Source organism: Diorhabda carinulata, chromosome 4 (assembly GCF_026250575.1).
Source record: "Diorhabda carinulata isolate Delta chromosome 4, icDioCari1.1, whole genome shotgun sequence".
NCBI classification, from domain to species: Eukaryota; Metazoa; Arthropoda; class Insecta; order Coleoptera; family Chrysomelidae; genus Diorhabda; species Diorhabda carinulata.
Window position 1 is genome coordinate 10,528,463 of NC_079463.1, and position 11,767 is coordinate 10,540,229.

At 33.5% G+C, this 11,767-nt stretch overlaps 1 protein-coding gene across 1 annotated transcript in view; it reads right to left on the reverse strand.

Moving 5' to 3' along the window:
- The window catches only part of LOC130892347 (uncharacterized), a 38,159-nt gene extending 26,394 nt beyond the window's left edge, over nt 1-11,765 (reverse strand). The window contains exons 1-8 of the mRNA XM_057797734.1: nt 11,048-11,765; nt 4,254-4,357; nt 3,015-3,174; nt 2,782-2,918; nt 2,594-2,719; nt 1,396-1,489; nt 1,071-1,334; nt 422-525 (exon numbers count right to left, since the gene is read on the reverse strand). Coding sequence (XP_057653717.1) covers nt 422-525; nt 1,071-1,334; nt 1,396-1,489; nt 2,594-2,719; nt 2,782-2,918; nt 3,015-3,174; nt 4,254-4,354 — 986 coding nt within the window. The 5' untranslated portion in view covers nt 4,355-4,357; nt 11,048-11,765. The remainder of the gene's footprint in view (nt 1-421; nt 526-1,070; nt 1,335-1,395; nt 1,490-2,593; nt 2,720-2,781; nt 2,919-3,014; nt 3,175-4,253; nt 4,358-11,047) is intronic.
- Nucleotides 11,766-11,767: the final 2 nt, after the last annotated feature.

Consider the following 11,767-nt stretch of genomic DNA (forward strand, 5'->3'; position numbering starts at 1 on the left):
GATTGAATTTCGTCTTTAGAATAAATTTTTGCACCACTGTTTACACTTTTCTTGTCTGTAGATTAAGTTTCGTCTTTAGAATCAATTTTTTGCACCACTGTTTACAATTTTCTTGTCTGTAGATTAAGTTTCATCTTTAGAATCAATTTTTGCATCTCTATTTGCACGTTTAGATTGAGTTGCGTCTTTAGAATCACTTTTTGCACCACTATTCAAACTTTTTCTTGTCTAAAGATTGAGCGTCTTCTTCACTTTTTGCAACACTTTTCACACTTTCTCTTATCTCTAGATTTAATTTCATCTTTAGAATCCGTTTATTCACGATTTTTCTTATTTATACAGTTAAAATTGGAGTTGTGTAAGCTGCTTATGCAAACTCACGTTCACACTGGATATAAAAATGATTAGTATATCAACTCACGTGATGTTTCTGTAGAACTGCTTCCAGTTTTTGTCTAATAAAGCCTTCATTCTCCTCTTATTCAAAGAGTTTTGTCTTTTTAGTAACTTGTTTTTTGTTAAAACCTGAAATAACCATATTTTAAAGAAAAATTGAAAAGTATATGCAATAAATAAAATGAAAAGGATAATAGAAAACCAATTTAACCAGCCTGATAGGATATCCATCATATACGGTATTTAACAACAAATCAAATCTAAAATTTAATCTTATTCTTCCTTTTTTTTCTTGTGGTGGACTCTACTGTGGATACAATGGTGTTAAACTGCAGAAAACAAAAAATCGGGTTAATTTCATTCACTTTGGGTGAATATTTCTAATCCTAGAAGGGAAATATTATATGGAAACAAAAGCATATCATTTTGATGGGCATTTAATTTTTTTCCATTAGCATTTCCCCAAAAATACCATCTAAACTGGAATACCGAAACTATCAACTTGGTAAAAAGGAATTTCATCAATAACATTCCAGGTTTTGTTCTAAAAAAATTTTTTTCGGAAAATTTTGAAGAATCATTCAAAAAGTAACATTGTTTGTTGCATTGGAGCCGCATGGAGTTAAATGGTGAAGAGACATTCATCCTATAAAAACAAATAATATCGAACTTACATCTTTGGATCCGTTCTCCATTTCGAAAGTAGAAACTGTAGTTGCAACACTCACTCTAGACCCTGTAGGTTCATTCATTAATACAGAATTATTTTGTTCATCTACTACTGGTTGATGAGAATCTGCCAGTTCACTAAGTCTACCATCTTCTTGTCGTTTACTTAACAACAAAAAAACTTCTTCTAACGTTTCGCTGTTGAATAGAGTCAACAACCTACTCGGTGATTCTTCGGCGAGGAGTCTTCCTTCCCTCATGAGTCCAATCTAAAATTTATCAATGAGTAAGCATTGAAATATCATTTTTCAATTCAAATTTTCTTATCACCTTATTTGCTTGTCTACATTCCTCTATATAATGAGTAGTAATGATCACAGATGTATTCTCTCTATTCGTAATATTCACTAGATGCTGCCAGATCCTGAAAAATCAAATTATATTTTTATTTATTCGTCTACATTATTTTTTACATTGGCATTCCAAAACAATTGGCTTCCATGAAGCTGTTTTGTCTATTTCTCTTGATTTAAAAATGACCTGGAATACAAACTAAAGACTTAATAGCTCTTATCTACGACTTCTACTGGTAAATAGATTATTTACAAGCTCCTCCTTGTACCAATTTATATTATTCAACTAGGATTAGCTTTCCTGAAGCTGTTACGTCAGCTTCATGGTTTCTCTTAATTTAAAAATGACCTGGAAACCACACTAAACATTTTATTGTACTTCTCTTGATAATTAAATGATCTAGAGGCTCCTTCTCGTGTTAATTCATTTTATTCAACCATAATTAGTCTTCCCGAAGCTGTTACGTAGACTTCCCGGTTTCTCTTAATTTAAAAATGACCTAGAAACCAAACTAAAGGCTTTATTGTTCTTCTCTAGGACCTCTAATTGTAATAAGATGATCTAGAGGCTCCTTCTTGTGCCAATATATCTTATTCAACCATAACTCGCCTTCCTGAAGCTGTAAGTCACCTTCCCGGTTTCTCTTAATTTGAAAATGACCTAGAAACCAAACTAAAAAGACTTTATTGTACTTCTCTAGTACTTCCATTGATGATTAAATGATCTAGAGGCTCATCCTTCTCGTGTTAATTCATTTTATTTAACCATAATTGGTCTTCCTGAAGCTGTTATGTAGACTTCCTGGTTTCTCTTGATTTAAAAATGACCTAGAAATCAAACTAAAGGCTTTATTGTTCTTCTCTAGGACCTCTAATGGCAATAAGATGATGTAGGGGCTCCTCCGCCTATCAATTTATCTTATTCAACTAGAATTAGCTTTCCTGAAGCTGTTACGTCAGCTTCCCGGTTTCTCTTAATTTGAAAATGACCTAGAAACCAAACTAAAAAGACTTTATTGTACTTCTCTAGTACTTCCATTGATAATTAAATGATCTAGAGGCTCCTTCTCGTGTTAATTCATTTTATTCAACCATAATTAGTCTTCCCGAAGCTGTTACGTAGACTTCCTGGTTTCTCTTGATTTGAAAATGACCTGGAAACCAGTTTGACTTACCTATCTCTTAAAACAGGATCAACTCCCACAGTTGGTTCGTCCATAATCAACAATTCTGGTTTATGAACCAACGAAGCAGCTAAAGAAACTCTCCTTTGTTGACCTCCACTGCAATTTTTCAAATATCTGAAAATAGACATAAAAAATTCGAGCTCTTTTTTAACGTAAGACTGAAAAAATTATTATACCTATCGTCTGGTGGAAGTTCAAGAAGAGAGTGCAACTCACGATACCTCTTAGCAATCAAATTATCTTCCATTAACAAAATTCTTCCAAAATAATATACCGCGTCTTTAACCGTAAACTCCCCAACCAATGCAACATCCTATAAAACATTAAATGTGAATGTAAAAAATGGACAAGGGGCTCAATTGTTCTCTAAAGGTTCATAGTCTCATATAATAATGAATAATAGTCTGACCTGTGGCATATAACCGACTCTTGCTCCCGGAACTCCACTACCGGCTTCTCCAGGTTTGCCGCCAAGTACCCAAATTTCTCCTCCATCAATTTTTTTACGTCCAACTATACTACTCAATAATGTGGTTTTTCCACATCCGCTAGCGCCCAATAGACCATAACTTGAAAATATAAGTTACTATTAAACTATTTCACGTGCTTCAGGTTAGTTAATTAGCAACAGGAATGCTAGAGGGCGATGTTACAGTGTAAGTACAATAAGATGAATTAGCAATAAAGTACTAGCATTAGAGTCGAATTCTTTTTTTCTGTCTGATATATCTTAAGAAATGTGTAAATGGCAAGAATTTTTCCTCAAACGTCTAATAGGCTGGTTCACTCAAACGGAAATTTAAAATTTCCAGTATGTACACAGGCATTGTCCTGCATTAGGATAAATTAAATTTCTTCGGTGTATCAGTTCGCCTTTAATCCCCCAGCTCCACCGCCAGTTTCAATAAAAACCATCCAGAAACCTCTTACAAAAGCCCCGTTTTCTTTTATGCAACACTGCGCGAATCTTCCTCCAGGTCTTCTGTAGATTCATCATCTTCTATTGCTACCATGCAAGCATACTCTTCTTTCGTTTGAGAAGACATCGCAGCCTCATTATGTTTTCTAGCAAATCGTAGACGGACTGCTCGGTGAGCTAGGGTTAAGTTGGAGCCAGTAACTGGCGGTATTGGCTCAAGGTTGGCTGCCTCAAATCTTCTTTTGAATGTCCTAGTCACTCACAACCACTCCTCGGGTTTCTCTGAGTTCTTGTTGGACTTGAACACTAGTGAGGTCACGGATGTAAATCTTTCTCTTTCGGAACCGCTTCTTCGATGAAAATTACCGGTCTTGATAACGATTTTTAATTTTGGAAACAGCATGTTCAGCGTACTGGCCACATCTCTCTTACTCTGGGTTTGTCGTGATACAGTGACCGCTTGAGCAGCTTTATCACTTAACGGCGATGTGTATAGGTTGACGTTTGATGGTTAACTGATAATGGTGGATGATTATTTCGTCAGTTACCCCTAATTAGCATAAAAAGGGTGGTTACTGATAATAACATATTGTTGGACTGTGAGAGCAATAAACTAAACAACATTTTATATCATTTTAAAGATAATGTCATTAGCTTTAAGATTTTAGTGAAAAAATAAAAAAATTTCGTGCTCAGTTTTTTTACTATTATACCTAAAAGGTTACTTACATTACACCTCTTTCCACTTTCATGCATATCTCTGATAACACTTCATTTTGCCGATACCGTTTGACCACCTTGTTTACGTACACCGCGTAGTCGTCGTGCATTTTCTGCAAAAATAAAATTGCATATAAATTATACACTATAAATATGAAATTTTTCCATTTTCTATATTGATATAAATAAATGATACGGCCAAGTCGCAATAGTCAAGATTTTACAAGGTTACAATCTATTACCGATTAGTCCATTGAAATTTTACGTGGGCTTAACATTTTTTGAGGACGCAATTTTATTTATGGAACATGTAGGGGAGGTCTATACAAGCTCAACTCCAAGTTTGTTGGGTTGTCGCCCTTGTTTCCCGGTCGACATCTTCGAAAAGAAAAAAGGGTGAAAACACGTTTTTTGCGATATCTCGGAAACTATAAATCTTACAAAAAATTTATGAACACAAAAATTGTAGAAAATCGCTCTGCTTGAGTTTTTGTCATAAATCCAAAATTTAGTAAGTTATGAGCAAAAAAGTGAAAAAACTTCATCAAAAATTCTCTTTTCGTGCAATTGCAGTATTTCGCGTTCTCAGCACAGTTCGCGAAATTTAATTTCGCGGCCGTTACCCATAGCAACGGCCCCGAAACCGAACGTCACTTCCAAATTTGACATTTCTAAAATACTACAAAGACAATATTAACATTAATTGTATAGTTTGTATTATTACTTATATTTACTGTAGAAGTTGAAGCAACTACATCTAGTGTTTCTGAATAATGGTTATTACCTACATTCAAACCAGATACTATTTAGCCAGAAATTGAGTTGGAAGTTGGCTTCTTATTGTCTTCTATACATCCTTCCGCTACTGTCGTGGACTTCCATCCACCGTGACGTTCAATAATTGACATATCAGCCCCAGTATTGGCAAGCAGCGTGGCAGAACCGAAAATAGTGGACCCGTGTATGTTTCAGGATTTGGCAATCATACTAGGCATTTTCCCAATGGTATTCACTCCAACAACTTGCGCTTTCCGTTTATGTATCTCAAGAATATTAACAACGACGATTATTAACAACTGGCAGACCCGGTCACGCGTTACTGTTGCTGAGTGATTTGATTTGAAATAATTCTAATGACAATACAATTATTGCTCTCTCTTCTGCTTGTTCAATGAAATTATACTGGCATCGAGTTGTTACACGTTCTTCACAATTGCCCATAAAATGTATCTGAAGAAATCTTGGATCTTCAATTGGCATTGGCATCAATGATCCAATTTTATGATATACCTGGCCTTGAATTTTAAATGTTGACTCAAAATTACGACCATCAGATGACAAATCACAAACTTTGGATGCTCCAAACGACGTCATTTGAAAGCAAGAATTAAATTTTCGTATCTTACGCAAAAATAATTTTGATTAATTTGAAATGCCAGAAAAACGTCGACCTATCAGTTTATTTGTCATGTTCAGTAATTCCAAAAAATCAGGCGACCATTTGCTTAGAAATATTTTTTGACAGCCAAATGTTCATGCGATATTGAATGTATACAAGTGGAGCTAATACCCAAGTATGCCTCAATCTCACAGTATGTCACATGATGGTCTTTCAATATCAGTTTACGCACAGCATCGATGTTTTCTGGTACAACAGCCGATTTTGGAGGACCTTCTTCCTGTAGCGAAGTGCGACCACGATTTAATTCGGTAAACCAGTGAAACACGGTCGTTCGAGATGGTGTTTCATGATCAAAATTCAAAGCTAGTTGATTGGTACACAGCTGTAGGTTTAATCCACGCCGAAAGTCAACAACTTGTACGATATATTTACGATAAATTTCTATGAAATCAATATTACTAACAGTGAAAACACGCTTCTTATCCGTCTTGGTATCAGGAACGGTTACTATTAATACAACATTCTCTTCCTGAATATTTTCGATGACCATTTTTACTAACACTTACCCTCGACAATAAGTATTTTTCATTATTAGCTTCCTTTGGGGAATGTATCAATTTGTTAACGCGTAAAAACTTTAGACTTTTTTGCTCGATAATCTACTGAATTTATTATTTAGAAATGCAGGACCGGATTAAGCTAGGGGCTTGAGGGGGCTACAGTCCCGGGCGCTAGGGGCTTGAGGGGGCTACAGCCCCGGGCCCCAGGTCCAAGAGGGCCCCATCATTTGGAAATCATTCTGTACTTTTTAATGTGTTGATGCCACAAATCTAAAGTATTGATACTATTTTGTGAATTTTTCCGAGTTTCCGAATTCCTTAAGGGGGCCCCGGCATTATTTTAGCCCCGGGCCTTATAAATCTTAATCCGGCCCTGTAGAAATGGTACTAATTTTGAAAACTGCTTGATGTCGATATTGTCTCGTATTTTCAGCATGGAATAAATGCTCCATAAACTTGAACTTTTTACAACATTTGATTTATTCATCAAATAAGCCAATAAAATGTTTTCAGACACCGTCTTAACATTCTGTATGTCACACCAATCTTTAAACTCGCCGTAACATTTTTCGTACTGCCGATATATTTTAGATATTGTGATTTTTCTTAACAAATTTAAATAGAAGCTTAAAAATTTGAATATTTCTTTCATCAAATAGCGAAAATATCTCATCTTATCCGGAAATATCTTGAGAAATATGATTTTTTCTTCAAACATTTATTAGGCTAGTTCGCCCCAACGAAAATTAAAAATTTATTCCGGATGGAAAGTTCTTAAATTGATCTACCTGTTCATTTATTTTGTACTGCTAGAGAAAAGATCTTTCAAATAACATAAAGTTTATAAAAATCGGCTAAGCAGAACCGGACTTACAGGTATTTTTTATAACAAGGTTCCCACTCCCCCCTACCTCATAGTTAAAGGGATAGACTAAACCTTGTGATATGAAAAATGCTCAAAATTTGTTGAAGAATTCAATTATCGTATATAAAGTGGCTCTCTAACTACGGAACACCTTCAGATACTTAGAGATAAAATGTTATATATGGCCAATCCTTTTGTGGAGGCGTGGAGACGTGGTCCCTGAAAGTGAGGTTCTCAAACAGAATAGAAGCAATGGAAATGTGGCTACTGCGCAGACTTCTGCGGATCCCATGGACCGAGCTCATGAAGAATGACAGAGAACTGATCGCGGTAATTAAATGACGAAAAATATCTTATTTGGGAGACATCCTGCAAGGACCGAGATATTCAACTCTCAAGCTCATACCGACGGGGAAGATCGACGGAAGGAGAGGACCATGGCTTAAACTACATTCCTGGCTACTGAATATAAGAGACTGGTGTGGCATTCAGGGTGCGGCAACAATTATTCGTCTTGTAGCAGAGGGGCGCCTTCAGATAATAGATTAGAAGTTTTGGACAAGAGAACACCTACACGCTGCAAAGTGTATGGCACTTGAAGAAGAAGGTGTAAAGTGCCGCTTAAAAATAATTACGCCCTCTAACGAACACTTGACTAAAGCAAAATGCAAAGGTTTATTAGGATATTTATAAAGGAGCGGAACAAAGGAATCGACCCTCGTAAATCTGTCCTTTCGCTAATTGATATGTAATAATTGCTCATTATTCTGTTATGGCCTTCAATCTGTAATTGAACAATCATGCACCATACTTTTTTTTACATGAACAACTTTAGAAACAAGTTTAATAATGGGATATAATGGAAATTACGCATTGTTACTGAATATTTTTTTCACAATTACGAATAATTTCAAATTCGTTTTACAAAATTATATCAATTTTCATTATGTCAAACACTTTGCTTCGTTCCATCAAAAACTTAGAAATACACTTTACGTGATATTTAATCTTGTGAATCAGACTAAGCCTTACAATTCAAAAAAATTACTTGTCCTTGTAATTATGCAAGTAATGACTAGGTATATGCACAAATCGTTTACGCAGATCAAAATAAGATAATGCAACTTTTCAATTTATTCTATTAGTTAATAATATTATTAAATCAATTGTTACGACAGACGTAATTATTTCCTAGTTTTTATCTTTGCACTTCAATGACCTCGTGACATTGGAATAGTGAAGAAAATTAGTATAACAATCATTTTTCTATTCAACCATATTACGCGTAGAATGCATTGATAATAATTTAATAGTTATTTGCGTTATAAGTCCTGGAAGTGATTTAGTATGGTACGAGATAGATGTTTAGGGACGAGGCGACGAAGGAGCCGAGTCAAGAATATCTAATCGAGTACTGTATTAATAGCTTCATCGAAATCGGATGATTTTTCGATTTTGTAGAGCGTTTATGATAACATTTATAGTCAGAAAACCATATGAAATCTTTAAGTGAGTTAAAAAATGAATAAACAAACATTTTCAATTTTTTTGCCCAAAATGTTTGTTTTTGTGTAGATTAACAAAAAAAATATGAGCTGCGTTTGATGCTTGAAAAAAGTTATGAACGATTATATGCGAAAAAGTGCGTTTATGATCACATTTAAAGTCATAAAACTATATAGAATCATAAATCTGCCGTAAAAACGAGGATTTATAGAAAAAATTCATCGAAATCGGATGATCTTTCGATTTTCTAGAGCCGACTTTACACTACAGTATGGAAAAATAGTTATTTGTATGCCAAGGACCGAAAGTGCTTCTTTGTTGGACGAGTCTGAAAATTGGGGGACGAGTGAAGCGAGGCGAGCAACAGACGAGTTGAACAAAGGAGTATTTTATACGACGCATAAGATCCAAAACTTTTTCAATTACACTGAGGAAAAAAAATAAATTATAGACAAAAGAAAATAAATAATAGACAATTATAAACATAAATTTAAAGAAAACTTCGGATAAAACAAATAATTTCAGAAAATTAAAAATTTAAGGTTATGCAAAATCATCGAAGTGAAACTGTCAAGTGGCTAGAGTCACTCCAGAGCGTCCCGAAAGTGTTTTGCAGTACGGAACTGTCACTTTAACTACATGGAACACTCAAAACGCAACTTTCGGTATGTAAAGAATACAGAACTAAAAACTTTCAGATGGTGTCATCTAAACATGATATTTTCAATAAAAAAAAACAAGATCTCCAACAAAATTATAAAAAGAATCATATTAGAATAAGCAAAGTTCAACTAGTAGTGGAAAGAATTCAAATATGATAAAATGTACATACATTTATTGTACAAATCAGCTGTTTGGCTCCTACTGACTAGACCTCATCTCTATGGTAACAAAATACGAGTGTACAGTTAAAAACTAAATTTTTAAATTTACTTTTTACTTTACCATGTATACACATATTTGATTTTATATATAAATAAATGTATATTATTCTATATAATTATGACTCTCTGATATTACATATAGTTATACATAACGACTTCTCTTTTAATAATATTTGTACGTCATAAGACATGACCTTCTTTTCACCGGTTTCATAAATATATGATATAACTTTTTAAGCCAATCCATGGCAATAAACCCATGAAAAAGAATTTAATGATGCTAGATTTGAGTATATTAAAGAATTTATCAATTGAAGGAATTAATTCAAATTATGATGAATAGAATATTTGTATTTAAGACAAGACATTATTCGGTACAGAAAAAAGTACTTTGCAGGGTGAGCATTCAACTTTTGATTTTGTAGACGGTCGTGTTCAACTCTATTAATTAACGCCATCTTCCGGTAGTGAATATTTATCAAGTTATGGATTTATTTACGCCCTTTAAAAAAATCTAATTTGAACGATCCGATTAGTACTAACAGCTGATGCTTTTCTAATTTAACAGAAGATAAATAATCTTCAGCAAATAGCAATGAAAACGTCACATCACATATTCATTTTTCTTATTTGTAAATCGTCCACAACGGCTCATTCGACTATCGTGACGTCGGCCATATTGTCGTAGTGAATAAACAATTTGTATATTGAGAATTGTTTTTGCCAAAAAATTGAAAATTAAACACCACTACTGATAATAATTTCAATGTAAATAACGCAACTCTTGTCTCTTGAGACAATATTTAGGCCTTCCCAAAATGGCCTTTGTTGTGAGTATAATTCGAATAGCCATGGTAATTTAGGTCTTTTTGATTTCCAAAAAAGATGAAGAATGTTACTTATATATAATTTCTAGCATAGTCGCGTAAATAATTATTAAGGAACTGTAGTCTATATACAGTATGTTCCACGTTTAGAATAAAAAAAAAACGTTTACATAAGTGAATATTTGAATTTAAGTACCTTATTGTAATGTAAATCACATACAATATAAGCGTGTTAATAATTTGGGCATACGTTTTGTTTATACTAACGATTTTATTGGAGGCCGTGAGTGGATGCTAAAATAGACAAAATAAATTGAGGATGTTATAACCAAATTTTGCATGATTCGGTTTCAAAACCAGGGCCGGATTTTTTAACAAAAATTCGAGTTTTACATCCTGATATTTTGGTTTATGTAGCACGTCATAGAAAAAAGTGACGCAAATTGAAAGTTGATGTAATATATCTAATATCAACGTAAAAATAATTTTAAAAAAATGTAATTTTGCTGATTTTTTTTATTATTTTAGTAAAATATTAGCTTGAGAAGTCTTTAGGAAAATAAGTACTATCTACTATGGATTAAGGATTAAATAAATATTATAGTAATCAGTCTTATTTATCACTAAACTATAATTATAAAAAAGATTTAGCTTCGTTTAAAAATAACGCACATATTTGTAATTTTTCATGTTGTTACTCATATTTTGTATCCTAGAACTGGTCTAATAAAACAGAAAGTGAAAGTGAAATGTACTTACGGTTCGAAGAAAGTGAAGATATCCGTTATATACCAACAACTATCACATAACCATTTGTGAAAATATTTTACAAAATCCAATGCCACATATATATATATATATGTGACAGTTTTTATTAAAAATAAAACTCGTGAAGAATATTGAACAACAAAATGAATACCACTTGTTTACTATTGAAATGTTATGAGAATACTGGTTCCCACCATTCCTCGTATAGTGTCTCGAGCGGTCTGTGGTCTCGAGATTCGGCCTTGACTTGAGAGGCGGCTCATGCAAGAGAAGGGCAACCATGCTTATAAATGAGGATGGATATTTAGATAACTTCCGATTTTTCTACTATTACTTGATTTACTTCATGGTATTAAACAGAAATAATTGATTTCAAAATATCCTAGGTCTGATTCTTAATTTCAAAATTGTATACTGAGTATAGTATATAAATAGTATAAAATAATATTAAAAAAATTCATCATTCCCTCGTATTTTTTAAACGATTTATAAAAAAAGTGAAGATTTTTTTACCATTGATATATAACAGCATAAACGCGATTAAAAAAATGAGCTGGCGAGATTGATAATCGAAATATAAAAGCAATGAAAACACTATTTTGGAGTTATTAAAATGAACTAAGGGAATATAGAGTCCTTCTGATTTTTTTGGACTTCGCGGATTATGAATAACGGAGACGAACAACCAATGGTGTTTGAATGTCAAATATA